We start from the raw sequence: 19,046 nt of genomic DNA, 5'->3' as shown, positions 1-19,046 counted from the left end.
AAAATCAAACCACCAAAAATCATGAAATCACACAATGAAATCAAATCATGATAACATCCTACATCCCCCCTTTGCTCGTGTGAGTCACGGAGTGAGTCGCACGGGCAAGGTATTACAATATAACAGTGTAGAGGTTTGCGGGGTTTACACTATGGACTTGTGGCTTTTAACTTAGCGTATATTTCTTATTTAATAGCACATGGCACATATTCTAACTTAAACAAATACAACTTAACTAAAACAATTAACAATGAGTGAAGTATAATAGACATTATCCCTGAAGAGGTGGGGGACCATCCAGTACAAACATTATACCCATGATATGCAGTAAGCTTTGTTAGACTGGCAGTGAGAGGTGTACTGTCCTCTTGGATTTGTGGTATACAGAACACTTACATTGCATTGGCATTTATTTACAGGGGTTTGCTAGTACTCTCATTTTTTCATGATGTTACACAAACACACCGCTCTTTGTATAGGACTTTTGTGGCATTTTTCTAAATTATTCCAAATACATTTTTCCACTGTGGCAGTTCTGTTGCATGGTTCTATGGAGGAAGGTATGGTTAGGCAGACCCATTTGTGGGGTTACATGTACTACAGCCCCTGGTATCCAATAGTTTTCTCTCTCCCAGCCCACTGACTTATAACCCAGGATAACCCAAAGGATCCTATGGCCAATTTTGGTAAGGGACTTACTTTCCAAACTACCTCCATAGATTGCTGGTGGGCAATTCTCGCAAATATCTAATTTGACACTTTGAGGCACAATAACCATGACTTTGTGCCCATTCCATTTGGCAGTGCAGCTGGTTCTGCAAATTAGGATGTACAGGCACTCTTGTAAAACAGTCAAATTCATTTTAAGCAGTACTAGTTTCACAGAAGAATAAAAGGTATACATCACCTTTAACTGGTTAGATCTAAGTTTACAGAGCATTAGGGCTGAAAGGAAAAGCCTTTCATACTCAGTTTGCCTAGAGTTAGATGGCTGCTATAGTCATGGAGCGAAAGCAGGGGGGGGGGGGGGACACAGACTGCTTGCTGTAATGTGATCTCTGATGAATTGAGTTGGGGTGGGCAAACCCTCCTTCTAGTAGCAAAACTCAAAAAGTAAAGAGATAAGACAGCCTCCTCCGATTAGATAAGTAGCTCAGTGATTGAATTCAGGTTAGGTTCTGCAGGAGTTTTACAAGTGAAGCAAACTTTAAGATTCATTGTCTACTATGCCCTGCCATTTTAAAAAGGCTTGTTAGGAAGTGAAGGCAAACAACAACAACAAAACTTGCTCAGATTGGGAGAGTTTCACAATGGTAAAATAGATAGCAGCTGCAGGAAAGCATGACAAATTAGTAGCCAGATTAGGGATGACAGAAAAACTGCAGCATAAACTGCTTGCAGATCTTGCACAAATTAGAACTTGAGGTACCTGTGCCAACAGTTCCTTTTGCAATTAGGAAGTGAGGGCTTTGGCACCTCTATGATCAGAATTTGTAACAAGGCTACTAGTGAATGTAGGCACTTGAAATTTAAAATCACATTGTCTACTCGGTACAAAACTACAAAAGAATCTAATTTCAGGATCTCTTTTCCTACCAAATTCATTGATTTACAGTGCTTCCTGATTTCTTTTTGCTTAATGCAGTACCTTCAATACTAAACACAACCATAAGAGTAACAAGACAAAATATAAAACATAATACAACACAACACAACAATGTTAGTAATCAAGACAAAACATAAAACACAAAACACAACCCTTGTTGCAACACTAGATCCATGGTTTTGTTTCCTAGCTGTTTTACTGGTACCAGTCTTTTCCATAGTCCTGAAAGATAAAAGAACACTTTTTCTACCCCTTGGGGGGGGCGGCGAATTATTGCTTAGAATACACATTTGTACACAAATTACATTTCCTTTTATGCATTTGGAGGCAGTTAAGTTCCAATGGAAATCCTTTTTTTTTTTTTTTTTCCTAGTTCATGATTTAAACTAAATCATTCATATTTAAGTCACTTTAGTCAGGTTTATTTACAGACCATTCCTTTAGGAGAAGGGCCCATTTTCCTTCAGAATGGCTGCAACGAAACCAAGAATTTATTTTTCTATAACAATTTTACAACTTTTAACTGTTTCATTTCCTCCAGCTTCTATAGGGTTACTCTTTTACTCTTTTCCCACTTTTGCTTACAATTCTTGGCAGCAGGCTTATCTTGTTTTACACACATATTTATTTCCAAAACATCAAGTTTGGGTCTTTGGGCTTTATATCTGGGAGATTCTTAATAAGCCCCTTATTTCCTCTGTACTGAGAGGAGTATCCTTATGAACATGCTGAGCTGTTTTCCATCTAAAATCAGTGTATTCCTCCTGTTGCATGATAGCAGTACTGTGATGTGCAGAGGAGTTACACTCTTTCAGTTTAACCCTTAAAGCACTGTTCTCAGTTTGGAGTTTCTTCAATTTATAGTTCAGAATTGCCTTTTTCTAGCTTTTCTTTTTTACAGTAAAGTATCACAACTCTTTTTCCTAGCTTCTCTTTCGTTTGATCAGACCACCACCACAAACTGTCTTTTACCATAGGTTTCTGAACCTTTGCATGTTTGTTTGTTTGTTTTTTTTCTTCCCTTTAGAAATTTAATGATCTTTTCCTCCCCTTGAGGACATCATTGAAGCACCCTGGGGCAATTCGTAAGATATTGTCACCCAGTTTCCCAAACTCATTCAAGTGTGACAACCCTGGCAGTGCAGCTACCTGGGGCTGTAAGAATACTTTGTTAATTGCACAGAGGATTTCTAATGTGCTTTTGATCTGGGACAGTTACTAAGCCTGGTTTTAAGTTTTTCAGTAGGCAGGCAGGCTCCTGCATTGTTGAAATTTACAAGTAGGGGATTCAACAGGCAAGCACTCTAGCTTGTGCTGCTGAAACTGACAAATAGGGATTTCAACAGCCCCCCACACAGACTCCTTGCACTGTTGAAACTGACAAAGTTTCCTTGGGTGTGCACCCCCGGTATTCACAACAACGATGGCATGCTTACTGTTCTCCCCTTGCATATTTAATATCACCCAAATAGCAAATATCACAGGATCTATTTTTTTTTCCTTCTAGGGGATAAGGCAACAAGCCACCTTTATTGGGAATACAGAAACTTAGTAAATAGTATTAATAGGAAAAGTATTAACACTGTAACAACCTTAATATAGTTCTTTAGTTAGGGAAACAGTATTACCAATGTAACACTCAAGAAAACAGCATTAATGCTGTATCAACAACAGAGACACATGTTTCAATCGGTACCTTCATTCACACTCACACATTCTGATAGGCATACACAGACAGAGATAGAGACAGACAAACATTCATAGGGGTCTTACAGATGTTAGACCCAAACCTCCTTCCATTGCTGTTTTAATTTTTACAGGGAGGCTTTGAGAATTCAAGTTTGTGATGTTTTGAAGCTTTTATATACTAATTCAAAAAATGCATCCCATTGTGCCTGGGATACTGTGTTTTCACATCAGGAAATTGCCTGGCCAGGTCATTTTTAGTGTAAGAATGCCAATTTGCTAGAAACTTGCAAGTTCAGGGAGCTAGATAATACACTGGGGTTCCCTTTGGGGGACCTGACACTTGCCTAGATTGTCCTGTTCCCCTTATCACACACACTCACACACATACAGAGGAATGGCTTATTGAGGGATCCACACCGCTTCAATTCAGCCCACAACACAGCTGGGGTGAAATGAACCCGATGATGGAACGCTTATTTAGCGGGAGGGGGTTAGGAAAGGAGACAAGACACAGAAGGGGTCTTCCAAAGTCACAGGAGTCCATTTGGACAACGGATCTAAGGAAGCTCATGAATTGAAGGGGGAAAGGGATAGCCTCTTCGGCTGCAAAACACTCCGCCTGTCCATTGGGTCACTAGGTTCAGGCAAGCCCCCCTTGCAATTGATTCTCACCGGTCACTGCCAACAAGGCTAGCGGTGGAATCAGGGCGGCTAGAACTTGCCTTAGTCCAAGACCTGGTCAACGGCTCATTTAGCTAAACACAAACATTCGGGTCTCACACATTAATTTCCCACCCTCTGAAGTGTCCTGGGTGAAATGCTTAAACTTATTACAGGGAAGAACCAGCCCTCCACTGACAGAAACTTAAACTTGCTAAGGCGAAAATTCCCATCCTTAGCTGACAAGAGAAAATATAAATCTATGTAGCTTCAGTTTATAAAGAGAAGGAAAGAAAGAACCCAATCCTGCCAAGGTGAAGATTTCTACCTTCAGCTGGCAGTGAAATCAAAAACCTATCAGGCAGAGGACATGATCCTTAGCCCGTAGTCTGCCGGGACCCGTGTAACCTGCAGTAAAACCGAAACCTGCCGGGGTGTGGATCTAACAGTGTCCACAGCCCGCAGTCTGCCGGGGTAAGGATCTAATAGTGTCCTTCAGCCCGTAAAACCTGCAGTAAACCTGCCAGGGGGACTAATATCCTCAGCCTGCAGTACCTGACGGGGAGCGTCCTCGACCCGCAGTAAAACCTGCCGGGGTGGAAACTTGCATTTCCAGCCCGCAGTACCTGTCGAGGTGGAGACTTGCATCCCCAGCTCACAGTACCTGACGGGGTAAAGACTTTCATTTTTAGCCCGCAGTAAAACCTGCCGGGGTAGAGACTTGTGTCTCCAGCCTGCAGTACCTGGTGCGCTTTCCAGTATCACAATAACCCAAGTGGGGGAGACCTAATGTCTGCAGCCCACAATAAACCAGGTGATCACAGTAAACCAAGTGGGGAGACTTAAGGTCTGCAGCCCACAATAAACCAGGTGACCACTTCAGTTACATACAGACAAAACAGATAGACACAGACAATTTAAAGCTTACCCCGATCCTTAACAAAGTTCGGATCTCGCTTGGCTGTTCTCAAATAAGAAGCCTATGGACAGCCCTCCTTCAAGACCCCAAATAGAGATTTAAAAGGTCTCTTACCTTTGAGTGGCGCCGAGGGGTTGAAGGGGAGCGATCCACGGTCCTTCCTTGGCAAGTCTAGCGCTTGGAGATCCGAGTCACGGCACCAAATTGTCGTGGAAAAGAATCACACTGCTACATTTTAGAGTTGGATCGGGTGCAGCTTTAATTGTGACACACACAATCACATAACCATAGCTATGGGGAATACTATAGCCATAGGGAAAACCCAGGTGGCTATAGGGAAGTCAAGCAGCATGTCTGGATGCTGGGCAAATGTACTTCAACTGGTTAACAGATACAAAAGACTTATACAGGGGTTGCTTAGGTTCATTTACACATAGATCGTATAGTGGAATTTGATTAACAGTTTATACTTAACACGAAAGACAATCACAATGCAAAGTGGGGCACACCAGACGCCCTCACAGAGATGCCCAATGAGTCACTTGAGTATACAATGATGTGAGTCTCTGTGGGGCCGGTAAGACAAAGGGACAAGTACTGGTACTTATCAAACAGGTGAAGTCTGTTCACAGACTTCAATAAGACTTAAGGCTCAACAGAGAACTTGCCTCTCGGGTGTGGTTCAGAGACCTCTTGTGGGACTTTAACATCTTTATCCTAATTTCAGTTGAGGTCTTCTGTTAATGGTTTAGCTTGGGGCTTCTATTTCAGTTTCAGGCTACAACTTCAGGCCAGGCCTTCTATGACCAGTTTCAGGCCAAGCATTCTATTAATAAATGTAATGCTTATTTCTTTGATTCCACAGCCCTCACATTACAATTGCACATTCTAACCTTCTTAATCCTGCTACCTTAATGCCAACAACAGGGGACCCTCATCAGTGCCCTCTTTCTGAGTACACCATTGCACAAGACCAACTTGTGTCTGAACAACCACTCCCCTTTTCTGATCTTGTTTTGTTTGTTGGTGGATCCTAGTACTATGTCGCTGGGCAACCTTGTTCTGGCTGGGCAGTTTGCGACCTGTCAGGTACGTGTCTCCGCTCGGGTTCCTTGCCACCTTCTTGCTCTGCTCAGGTAGCTGAATTAGTGGCACTAACACAGGCCTGCCTCCTGGCAGAAGGCCAGGCTGTTACCATTTACACAGACAGCCGCTATGCATTTGGGGTAGTTCATGACTATCTTGATTCCTGGGTTAATAGGGGTTACCTCACTTCATTCAATACCCCTCTTAAAAATGGGGGGTACATTACAGGCTTATTGGAATCAGTTCAAAAACCTTCAAAGCTGGCTGTGGTTAAGATCAAGGCACACACCAGAAACAAGGACCCTCTTGCAAATGCAGCTGTAGACGAGGCTGCTAAAAAGGCTGCATCAATCCTACAGGAAAATCTCCAAGTGGCAGCCACCCAAACTCTTGACCTAAAGCAAGTTTCACTACCTGAAATATAAGAACAATGCACTAGAGAGGAAAAATGGACATGGATTGAAAATGCTTGTAAAATTGATAATGCTAACACTTGGATCACAAAGGATCAGCAATTTGTAGCCCCTAAATCAATTGTGGCTCACCTTTGGGATCTCTATCACCTACCAACCCACCCAAACCCAAAAGCTATGTTATATCACATCAGGGGAAAGTGGTGGTGGCCCAAGATGACAGCAGACATACATGATTACTGTCGGTGGTGTCTCGTATGTGCTAACTGTAATGAAGGCAAAAAGCTTAAAGTGGCAATGAGACACCAGCCTCGACCCACAGGTCCTATGCAAAAGATTCAAATCAACTTCATAGGCCCCCTTCCACCTGTAAAAGGAAAAAAATATTGCCTGGTCATAAATGATCATTTTATTCGATGGATTGAAACTTTTCCCACCTCAAAAAATGATGCCAGCACGGTGGTCCGCTTACTGGCCAATGAATTCTGCCCTCGATGGGGCTTACCATGTTTGGTGGACTCAGACCAGGGAACCCACTTTACAGGACGAATCATGAAGGAAGTCTGCTCTGCTCTAGGCATTAAGCAAAAATTTCACTGTCCATATCACCCTGAGAGCTCTGAATTAGTGGAATGAGCCAATCGGACACTGAAAAAGAAAATCACAAAAGCCTTACTTTCACAAGGAACTGGCTGGGTGGCTCAGCTACCCGCGGCTCTCCTGTCGATGAGGGCAACTCCTTATGCAACTACAGGAGTCTCACCCTTCGAACTCATTACTGGAATGACCATGTCTTTAGGGGAAGGATGTGTAATTCCGGCTCCTCGCCCTTTGGTTTCTGATACTGCACGGGAATACATCAAACATTTAAATGAAGTTTTGCAGCCTTTGAGACTGACTGTCAAAGACAGACAGGAATCTCAGGACTCCCCAGAATCCCCCTCCTGGGTGGACATACAGGAGGGAGATCAGGTCATGGTAAGAACATACAATCCTGGTGTACTCCAATCAAAATACTCGGCTCCGCATATGGTATTGGCCCATACAGATACATCTGTAAAGGTACAAGGAATCCCAACATGGGTTCACAAAACCAGAATTAAGCTGTATAAATAAGTTTATCTAATATGCGTTCCGTGCACTAACTTTGTCTTTTCAGGTGAAAATGTGGTTCCTCCTAATGATCCTTCTCCTGGGCCTCAATGCTACCTACTCCTGGGACCCACCCGTAGTACAAATCACACAAGACACCTGCCTCAAGGCTGGCCAATACATGCAACTTCCCAAAGGGGGAAACGGCGAGTGGGTAAGAAAACCTGATATATGGCTTACTACCTCACCTTCTGGAAAGGGACCTATCATAATTTCTGGGCCCATCCACAGCTCAGATTATAACAGAGCCTCATTCCTCCTACCCACCCCCGGGAGCGGAATATGACTACCTGCGTGTAAATATACTGGACACAACTGTACCTGGAACTTCAACCCTAAGGACTGCCCGCCCATCCATACCATAGGGTATCCACCAGGCCCAGCCGAATGTGCTCCATTTTCTGAACATAATACAGAGAGACAACTCTTCAAGGCCCTCCCCCTCGAGAGGACCAACCTCACTTTCTCCATAGCCTTTGATGATACCATTGATATCCACAACATTTACAGTCGCTCCACCGGTCTGGGAAACTATACCTGTCTGTGTAGATACAGGTATGGAAATGGTATACAAAATGTTTTGGGGAAAGGAATAAGCCTAGGAGCGAGATGGACAGAACTTTCACCTTTGCTATGGGAACCTGGGATGGAGGGACGGTATTGCCAAGAACACTGTTCAAACCCAGTCAGACGCCTGGGATGTTCGGATGTAAGATGCTATAACTTGACTACCTGTGGTTATATCCCCTCTACCTGCCCTGTGCTCCACTCCACCCCTCCTGATGGTATTATCCATTTGGGATCTAATAAGACACTTCTGCATGATGTAATTATGATTTCTGTTAAAGTTAAATATGATCTGTCTGAGTTTGCTGTACCACTACAAAATGTATGTTTTGACCACCCTAATTCTTTACAATGGCTACAAGAACAGTTAAAGTTACTAGTGCACCAATATACTGTCTGCACTCACACAGTAAAAAGACAAAAGCGAGGTATCCTAGGTGACATTGGGGGAATATTTGGGAGCTCAAATTCCATGATAAACTCGCTTAATGCCAATGTGGATAGATCTTACAATGCCTAGGTTAAAAGCCAAACTACCCAGGCCTTAAAGTATACCAATGCTGGCTCATTATACTCCTTCACTGCTATTGACGCAGCCATGGATGGATACTATATACAGCAATTAAAAAATCCTCCAATATCATAATTAATATGACTATATCCCAATCTAAGGGACGAGCTTGTGATATGCTAGCATGTGATTTGTTCAATATGTTAAAAGAAGATATGTTAGATATATGCCTTGGTTTCCCCCTCCCACATCCTCTCTTCCTCTGCCCTTGCAAACTTGGCAAATATATCTGCTTGGTTAATTGTTGCCTCCCCCCACCCCCTGAAACCTCTTCCACCCCCTCTTTTAATTTTCTTCTCACCTACCCTTTTGTTATCCCCACCCATGTTTTTCCTTCCTCTTTTTATTTTAAATCTATTGGCTATGTGTCTAACAACACTGTCTATCGAATAGGACTTTCTGGATTTATGTCTCCCTCCCCCAACGGCGGCATGCTCATAACAACTTCGGACTGTTGTACAGAAACTGCCGACTATATCATTTGCTCTTGTTCTACTCTCCGCCCTTTGAATACGTCTTCTTCTGTGGTTGTTACTATCCTTCCTCTCCTGGATGCTGAGACTGCTGTTCAAGTGTCGGCCACGTGGTGGTGTTTTACCACCACTGCATCATATTACAACTACGGCCCACTCCAGTGTCCAGCCAACTCCTCCATGTGTCTATGGATTAGAGACTCCTTCACTCTGGGTGACATTCATTTATCCGGCCGCATCTTCACTGGAATGACAACACTTCCTGGGTGGCATGGCAATCTATATCCAGACAATACCCCTGTCCAACTGGCAAAGGAGATGCTGGCTAAAGTGGTCCTTGCTGCTGCCTCTGTGTCTGCCACTGTTCATGAAAACATTGCTAAAGGCCATGTGAAGGTCCAGCTCTCCACCCAGATTGTAACCCGCTTGGAAGATTCGACTTCTGGCCCATCCTACAGCCTCATCACCTGGTGGACTATCTTGCAAATAGCTGCCGCTGCTGTGTCTCTTTTTGTCCTGTTTTCTTCTGTGTGTATGTGCTGTTACTTTAAGCATATGATTAACAACTTTACTATTCTTGCCTCCACCCCCCATTCCCCTCCCATAACACCTCCCCCGTATAATCCTAAAGAAGATCATGAATATCAAAGTATTTAAATAATTGACCATATCTCACTTATGAGTTTGATTTGTCAAACAGGAGGGAACTGTAAGGCTTGAAACTTTTCAGCTAACAAGTTGTATATCAAAACTTATGTAAATGGCTAATCTTCAAGAATAATGGCCCATGCAAACATCCGATGACCCAGGAAGCCAGATGTCCTCTTGTAATTCTAATTTTGATAAGAACACCACCTTTGCTTTTGTGTTTCTGTCTGTCTGCCACCTATCTGTAAAGGTTCCCCCCCCCCCACTCGACTCCCCCCCTTCTACCTCCACCCTACCCCCCCACCGACTGTAACCTTAGCAGTCTGGATGTAAGTGGAGTGATTAAAAGTGTCTCAGTATGTATTTAATGACCATTATCACAGTTGTTCTCTGTAGATGGGACAATGTCTGTATTTGTAAATGAATAGATAAAGAATTTAAAATGTATTAGGTAATCGATAAGAAAGGGTATATAACTTATCACTGTAACATCAGGAAGCTGAAGCTGGTTTAGCAGACTTCCCGGTATCGTGAATAAATCTCTCTCTTCAGTGTTGTCTGTGCAGCTTGATTCTTGGGGAAAGAATCCTTTTGTGCTTTACAGAGTGAATCAGTGAGTCCCTGGAAGGAGGAAATTTGGGCTGGTAAGCCCAGAGAGGGGGTGAGTCAGCGGAGCTCCAGGGAAATAGTGAGAAGGGCTGGCAGACAGCAGCCCATCGTTGCTAGACAGAGGGTCCCCCTGGGATGGACCCTGCAGTAGTGGGTGGGCCTGGGTTCCCACCCCACCCACCGGAGCAGTGGCACAGACCCGGCCATGGAGCAGAAGGCTGCCTTGGACAATTGTCTGCTGGGACTTTCGTACCCTGGAAGGGGAGGATTTTAATGACCTGGCCAGAGGGACAAGCCACGAAGATAGAGCACTCTGAGTTTCAGAGACATGGCGGGGCACATGGATGAGCAGCGGAAGGAGGTGCTGGGCTGGAAGGTGAGACTCCCGAGGCACCCTAGCGGTGAGTAGACCCCGTGATGGTCCCGAGCTCTGTTACTGTTTGTCTGTGCAGCGCTGGCACGCCGGTGCCCTGATCTCTGTGGCTCTGTGTGTCTGGGTGGCACCCGGCCAGGTGGGTCCTGCTCTCGCTGGTACTGTTTGTCTGTGCAGCCCCTGGCAGAACAGGGCTCCGGTCTCAGTTGGGCCTCCAGGCGCTACCATAATAGAGGCAATAAGTATAAATGAGATCTGCCAGGCTGGCCTAGACCTGGGGCACTTGACTTGAGGCTGTCCTAGGAAACCTTTCACCTCTTGGTCTGCAGGCTGAACGCTGCCCAGATTGTGGGCAGCCAAGAGCCATGGCATTCAGAGAAAAGGGCTGCAGCCCTTGGTGGTCATTTTCACCAGCGAAGGATCTGGGCCAGTGTTCTTCAGAAAGATGCAGAGACCTTTCCTCCTGCAAAGGCTGCTGGTGTGCTCGCAGTGCTGGGCTGTGTTCCAAGAGCTCTCTGTGAAGGAGAGGTGCCCGGGTGTGTGCACATGGCGTGTGAACAGACAAGCTGCCAGGATGCAGCGCTCAGCAACGTGTAGCAGAGTTCCTGCCATTTGTAGGAGCAACAAAACTTGCTGTTGTGGGCAGATTGCAACTCGGGAGAGTTGGGTTCAAGATTTGCCACAGACTGCCTGGGTGACTTGGGGTGAGTTACCTATGCTGGGCATGTCAAAGGAGCCATCAAGTCCATTGGGGCCCTATGAAAATCCCTGACAACCTCTCTGCTGCTCAGCCTGTGAAATGGGGATGAAAATCCTTCCATACCTCACAGGAGTGAGGTTAGATTCACTGGTGTAAATGAGGGGCCATGGAGGAACCCAGAGCGATGCATGCACTCAAGTAGAAATGGTATCTTTCCAAGGTTCCTCACACTTCCCTTAACCCTCCACTTAGCTAAGCCAGATGCCAGGAAAAAGAACCTTTGAATTTAAGCTGGTCAGGAATTTTCTGCTGTTTTGTGTGTGTGGATCTCTTTTGTTGGTTTTTTTTTTTTTTGGGGAGGGAGCATGTTTTTGGAAGGCTAATGCCAATTTTTCTAAAACAGAACTGCTCATTAAACAGTGTTGGTTCAATGAAAAACCTGATCCCCAAAAATAGATATTTGGTTAACATTTTTCAAGATTGTCGAAGCATCCCATTTCAGTCTTGTCACACCAGAAAGTTGTAAGGTTTTTGAGTGAAAACAGCTCTTGGTTTAGACATTTTAAAAAGGGGAGAAGGTCAATATTGACTAAAAAACTTTGAAATGATCAGAATAAAACATTTATTTTCCCCCAGATGAATTTTTTGCAGTTTACACTGTTGAGATTTTGCTTTTTTCCGTTCTGACAAATTTCAAAATGTCAAAAAGTCTCATGAGACAGGAGAACCTTTTCCCACCCAGCCTTCCTTTGAAAGGAGACCTGCTCATATGTAGTCTGACAGACATGCACCTTGGTGTCTACACATTACAGCCAAAAGTCAAAGTGAATTTGCTCAGTGTAAAAAGACCTAGGGGCATTAACTGCAATGGTGCTTTGGTGAGTTTTGCCAGCTGGGGATATGACTTGCCTTACATTAGAGCTGTCTCTGTACCTACAATGTAAAGCAGTGTCTGTGTTAGAATTTAGCCAGGAAATGAAGGTTCAAACCTCTCTTTTGATTGAAATGTGCCGTGACCTCGCCAATGGCCATGACTAATGACCCAAGCACTGCATTCACGCCCTGCACCCTGACTCAGAGAGTACAGCTACACAGGGATAAAAGACTTGCCACACAGCCATGGCTGGCACAGGTCAGCTGCAGGTTTTTGATCCCTGTGTAGACATACCCAGAGAGAACTGGGCTATCTACCAAGCCCCACACCCTCTTCCCTCCAGCACAGTGCCCCCGAGAACTTTTCTGGGACATTGGGATTAGCACTGACTCCAAGCACATCCGAGTGGGTCACCCACTCCACTCTCTGCAAAGGAGCATCCTCTAGCAGAGCAGTGGGCTCAGACTGACTGGCGGGGGGCTGCATGTGGGGAGAGACTGGGCCTGAGATACCAGCCAGAGCAGTGTTCTGTCAGAATTGGTGCACTAAATGAAGCAAGGCACTTCCGTGTACTGGTCTTTGCCGGGACCAGGTGCAATCTGCAGGAGTGCTCCATTCAAGCAAGGCCCCCCGGGCTCTCCTCACTAAAGAAATACGTGGGTCGTGGGTCGTCTTCACGTTGCCCAAACCAGGCTTCTAATAATGTCCCCTGGAGGCATCATCATTATGTGCTTAAAAACACAGCAAAAGTCAACAGCTTATTAATGGCCCAGCTGTGAGCGACCTTGAGGGAGAGAAATACACAAGGGGCCGGGCGGGGGGAGTGAAGAGGAGGAATGGCAGAAACAAGGTGTAAGGTTATAAGACGCTGCAGAGAGAAAAGCTTCATCAGAGCTGAAGGAGAAATGTAAACAAATGAGTCATAGAAACAGACCCCCACCCCTCAACCCCCTCAGATAGACACTGAGGAACAAGGAGATGAAAGACACCCTGATGAGACGGGGGGGGGGGAGGGGGGGAGGGGCAGGAAACTGCCCAGGCCTGAGCTGTGATTTATCCTGCCTTCAGCAGGAGTTGCCTTAGAACTGGATGACTTGGAGATGGTTCTCAGGACTCCTAGGTCTATCCGTGGCTCTGGGAGGAGTGTAGGGATCTAACGCTTGAACTCCTGGGTTCTAGCCCTCCTTCTGGGGGTGTTTGTTCCAATACTCTTATGGCTAGAGAAGCACAGCTTGGCATGCGTGACTCTTGGATTACATTTCTCTATCATGTGGTAAGAGCAGGGTGAGGTGGGGGGGGTCAGGACTCCTGGGGTCTTTTTCCATCTCTGCCACAGACTCACTGTATGACCTTGGGCAAGTCACTTGGCATTCATTTCTCCATGAGGGTTATTTTCTGACTGCACAAAACACAGGGCAGCAAGGCTAAATCCATTCAGGCCTGGTTGGAGGTGGGGCTGCAGTCACAGGAGCCATAGAAAAGCCATTCTGACCGCTGGGGGGAAGGGGAATGGGATTAGCATCGTGGGTCAGGAGCTGTGTCTTTCTTCTGTTTTTGGACAGCCCCTGGCACAATGGGGTCTCTTATCTTCTAATGCAAAAAGGAAAAGGAAAAACAGAATTTCAGGCTCCTATAAGAAGGGATCCCAGGGAAGAATTCAGCGTGTTTGACGTTCTTTAGGGACATAGCAATGGCCAAACTGCATCAGCCCATTGGTTCATCCATGCCCTAATCCCACCCCTTGGAACTGTCCACACTCTTCAGCTCATACAAAGAAAATTACGTATGTCACCCCGTGGTCTTATTTTTGTAAACCCCCACCCCGTCCCCTGCTATGCCACACGTACACGTCTTGTCTCCCATCAGCACGTCCCATCTTTGGAGCACACTCTGTCTCTCGGTCTAGTGCCACACTCAGCACAATGGGGCCATGAACCTTGACAGGGATCCTGGACAGGCCCTTCAGTGCTACAAAAGACCATGCTCAATATTTCACACGGGAGGCTGGATCTGTGGTGAGGGTGCCGGAGTGGGACTCCAGACAGCCCCGTCTCAGTTCCCAGCTCTGCCGTAGACTCCCTGTGTCATTTGATGTGTGTGTGCCTTAGTTTCCCATCTGTAAAATGGGGATAATGATGTCTCCTTTGGTGATTTAGAGCATCAGCTTCTTAGGGCAAGGACTGACCCTGCATAGTACTTGCCACAATGGAGCCAGAGCTCTAGGCATTGTTAGAGATCCACACGGCGTTAAATAGGACAGATCCCTGACTGCTGTGAATCTGCTCTACCTGCACTGGAGTCCATGGACCAGATTCCCCAAATGGAGTGAACCTGCCAGAGCTCCGCTTGAGTCAGTGGTTCAGATCGCCAAGTGACGTAAAAATGGCCATTGCTACATGCAGTGAGATTTCTATACATTTCTGGCCCAGTAGAATTACTTTCCTTGGTGCCCAGCTGATTGTGTGTTGTTGTAAGCAGGTTTTCAGTTGCAGAAGCTCCCTTTCCCATCTAGAGGGTGATGTTTACCCCTGTGCAGGTCCCTTGAAAACCCAATTTTCCTTCAAAGAAAAGCTTCAAAGGAAAATGTACAACTAGTCCTTGACAATGATGATGAGGGGGTTTTATACAACTCACAATGTTCATGATTCATATAAATGTCTGATCCTTTTCTGAAATCTACTAAGCTGTTGATCTCAATAATATCTTGTGGTGATCAGTTTTTCAGGCTGTGTGCGCAAGCATAATAAATATTTTAGGACTTAAGTGGTATGTAACCGTTAAACTCACCCTCTGCAAAAACGAATGAACATAATATCACAACTCCACTTTAGGCTGGGAATTTCAAAGAGGTCTAAAGGGAGCGAGGTGTCTAATTCCCATGGACTTTTAACCTCCTTGGGCCCTTTGGAAACCTCAGCCTCAAAGTCCAACTTTTTTTTCCTTTCATGTTTTTATTGTTTTGTTAAATTTCACTTTGTATTTGCCAGTCTCATAAATGCGTCCAGTCCTCTCCACACACTGGTTTCCAGCTTTATTTGTAATTTGCACACCAAGAAGTAGCACAGGCAACTTAGAGACAAGTTCCAATAAAACAGCTGAGGATGAAAAACAAAAAAAACCCCTCATTTTAGTCCTAGGTTTAGGTTTTATACACATTGAATGTTGCTCAAAATTCAAATGCAACGGATGCAGAAGACACAATACCTATGTACAAGAAGTCCAAAATACAGTGCCTGTGAGGAGTGTAGAGTTCTCATATTCATTAAATCTCCTATTAGCATGTTTTCTTCCTTTTTTATTTCTCTTTCTATCTCTCTGTCTGAGTAGAGGGTAAAATTTACAAAACCACCGAAGTGACTTAGCAGAGTAAGCCCGTTTTCAAAAGCCATTAAGAAGCCCAGTTCTCCCTGGGAGCTAGGTGTTTTTGAAAGATCCCACTGGTGCCTAAATATATTTTAAAATGTGGCCTAAGCTCTAGATTTACAAAGAGGATGAGGTGCCTAGTGGGATGCACTAAGACTTCTAAGTAAGTCAGGTGCTGCAGACATTGGGTCCGTGCTAGCTGATGAAGGGAATTATTTTTTTTCCTTTTCTTGAGTTTGCAGAAGATGCTGCCCTGGCTTCTGTAGATTTGTGCAATGAGGCAGAGATTTTCAAAGTCAGCTAGAAGATTTGGTTCTCCATTTCCTATTAATTTTAATGCAGACTGAGTGTGCCTATCCTTTAGGCAGCTTTGAATATATTAGCCTGAAAGCATGTCCAAGACAGCTAGATGCTTTTAGGAGCACTTCTATGATTTGTAGAGCTCCAGATATACCGGTAGGGCTCTACGCGGAAGGAGAGAGACAGACTCTCACATAAGACACAAAAGAGCCATGCGGATGAATTCGCAGACATATTTCAGTGCTCACCCACAAGCTACTTCTGCAGATGCAGCACATCAACGTGCAGTCATTTGACCCCCTCTCAGTTTCCGCAGAGCCCCTTTCACCTCCTTGTTCCTCAGTGTGTAGATGACCGGGTTCAGCATGGGCGTGGCTACATAATCGAAGAGCTGCACAAAGGTCACCAGCGCTTTGCTCTGACGTGGCTGCATGTAGACCAGGGCGCAGGGCCCAAAGAACAGTGTCACCATCGTCAGATGTGAGGCGCAAGTGGAGGCTGCTTTGCGTTGCCCTTTGGCTGAGTTCATTTTCAGGATGGAGTAGATGATGCGGACATAAGACATGAGGATGAGGAGGAAGCAGGTCACGGGCACCATGCCAATATTGGTGAAGCTCACAGTCTCGATGACGTACGTGTCCGCGCACGCCAGCTTCACTACGGGGAAGATGTCACAGAAGAAGTAGTCCACCACATTGGGCCCACAGTAGGGCAGCGTGAAGGTCAGGCTGGTGAGAATGGTGGCATGGAAGGAGCTGCTGATCCAGGTGCCGGCAGCCAGGATGGTGCACACCCTCCAGTTCATGATGATCAGGTAGCGCAGCGGGTGACAGATGGCCACGTACCTGTCAAAGGCCATGACGGTGTAGAGCAGGCACTCGGAGCTGCCTAGGAAGTGGAAGAAGAAGACCTGGGACATGCACCCACCCATCGAGATGGTTCTACTCTTGGCCCAGAGATCGACAAGCAATTTAGGGGTGCTGATGGAGGCGAATCCAAGGTCCACCACAGAGAGATTGCAGAGGAAGAAGTACATGGGGGTGTGCAGGCAGGAGTCAGTGAGGATGGCTGATAAAATGAGCAGGTTGCCCAGAAGCGTGCAGAGGTAGAAAGCTAAGAAGCTGATGAAAAGGATGGTCTCGTGGCCTTTGGTGTTGGGGAACCCTAACAGAATGAATTCAAACACCACAGTCCGATTCTCCATTTCCATGCAAGACGGGGTCATTCCTGGAAGCACAGAGAGAATGCAGCCAGATTAGCAATCTAATAAATCATGGTTTGTTTATTCCTTAGCACACCACAACTTAATCTACAAGGCTAAACCTTTCTAAGCATCATAAGTTTGGTGAAAGTGAGTGGAGAATCAGGACTCTAATATTTCATTGATTCTATTTGATGCTTCTCAATTTAATTTTCCTTTCTTCTTTTCCATTCAACCATCTTCTATTCTATTCAGTTCTTATAGATCATACTAGGAAGAAGTACATGGGGGTGTGCAGGTGGGAGTCAGCGAGGATGGCTGATAAGATGAGCAGGTTGCCCAACAGGGTGCAGAGGTAGAAAGCTAAGAAGAAGATGAAGAGGATGGTCTGAAGGCCGTCAGTGTTGGGGATTCCTAAGAGGATGAAATGAGTCTCCACAGTGTAGTTGATCAGCCCCACAATGGACTTATTTCTGAGGTAGAGGAGAGAAATAACACCAATGAGTTAGTGAAACAAAAAAACATAACATCCTTTTTATACCTTCTATGTTCATCCTTTCTTCCACTGCCGCCGCTTTACTGCACGTCACCCCATTACTCCCTTTCATTCGTAGTAGTTTATATTTACATCATTTTCATGCCTGTTGGGATCAGGTCCTCACTGTACAGTGCAGAACTCAGAAAGACAAAATGTCTGCCTTCAAGATCTTACCATCCAAAGACCAACTGACAAAGGGGATGTCCTACTCCATTCTACTCTATTCCAGTTTCTTCTCTTCTCTCCTACCCTCTTCTAATTTCTTCAACTCTATTCTATACAGGCTGTTACCCCATCTTTATCACCACAGCATCTTAGATTATTCCAGTGGTGGATTAGGGGATGTGACCAATGTTCGTAATATGTTATTTGTTCTTTATCTCATCTTCTCTGCACAGGAATTATTGTGTGTGCAGTGGAGTAATTTGTTTTGGCAGGGATTCATTTTTATCACTGTAGGTGCTGCTCTGTGTTTGTGTTAAAGGAGGGGGTGAGGATGCAACATACGAACAAATGAATCTGGTGAAGAATTGTCCCAGCTTTGTTAATGATATGAACTGTTTGGTGGTTTATATGAGGGTAAGAGAGACAGGGAAAAGGAAAAAAGAGGAATAGCAACAGCTTGTCATCTGCTCAGCCATAATCAGCAGGCTACGTTCTGCAAATATCAATAATTATCATAATATCATTCTGTAAGAATTTAAGTTCGGCTTTGAAGGACAATAATGAAGTGTCTATTTGCATTTACTCAGGGAGCTTTCCCCATGCATGAGAAAGTGCTCTTGAAAGGGAGAAGGGGCCGTCTTGGGGTTATCACATGCTGGCTACACTACACAGCTTACAGCAGCATCACTGTAGCACTGCTAGTACAGACAGGCTAAGCCGATGGGACAGAGCTCTACGGTCAATTTAAATACTCCAGGCCCCGCGAGCAGCGGTAGCTATGTCAGTGGAGAAGCTCTCCTGTTGACACAGAGTTTTCCACACCAGTGCTTAGCTCGGTGTAACTTACACTGGCTTATTCAACCCCCTGAACAACGTAACTTATACCGCCCTAAACTGTGGTGTGTACATAGCCACACAGAGATTAACGGAGAGAGGGAGATAAATGATACACATCCACAACAGAGAGACAGGCAGACAGGTACTGCAGAGAGGAGAGACAGATGGATGGATGGATTTTTCTCTAAAGAAAATATTTGGGTGACATCGTCCTTGAGTGAAGCAGAGACTGACAGATTTCAAGACAGGAAGAGACTGAGGGACAGAGAAAATCTTTACCAGACCAGATGTCTTACACTGGC

At 45.1% G+C, this 19,046-nt stretch overlaps 1 protein-coding gene across 2 annotated transcripts; it reads right to left on the bottom strand.

The window, feature by feature from the left end:
• Positions 1-16,280: 16,280 nt before the first annotated feature.
• On the bottom strand, positions 16,281-17,658 carry LOC137146121 (olfactory receptor 10D3-like). Of its 2 annotated transcripts, XM_067537275.1 has the most exons (2): positions 17,601-17,658; positions 16,281-17,149 (listed from the first exon to the last, which is right to left on the bottom strand). In XM_067537275.1, the coding sequence occupies exon 2, from the start codon at positions 17,037-17,039 to the stop codon at positions 16,281-16,283; it is 759 nt and encodes a 252-aa protein (XP_067393376.1). In that variant the 5' UTR covers positions 17,040-17,149; positions 17,601-17,658. The 2 variants fall into 2 exon arrangements, with proteins under 2 accessions (XP_067393376.1, XP_067393375.1); XM_067537274.1 differs by lacking the exon at positions 17,601-17,658 and having other exon boundaries at positions 16,281-17,213.
• Positions 17,659-19,046: the final 1,388 nt, after the last annotated feature.

This window comes from Emydura macquarii, unplaced genomic scaffold (genome assembly GCF_026122565.2).
Source record: "Emydura macquarii macquarii isolate MOO-44397 ecotype Brisbane River unplaced genomic scaffold, CSIRO-AGI_Emac_v2 contig_3699, whole genome shotgun sequence".
Classification (NCBI taxonomy): domain Eukaryota; kingdom Metazoa; phylum Chordata; order Testudines; family Chelidae; genus Emydura; species Emydura macquarii.
The sequence above is the reverse complement of the archived record's forward strand: the minus strand, read 5'-3'. Positions and strand labels throughout refer to the sequence as shown.

What these genes read in the sequence shown, in the direction of transcription:
- LOC137146121 (XM_067537274.1), bottom strand. Translation starts at nt 17,213, where the DNA reads ATGGAAATGGAGAATCGGACTGTGGTGTTTGAATTCATTCTGTTAGGG.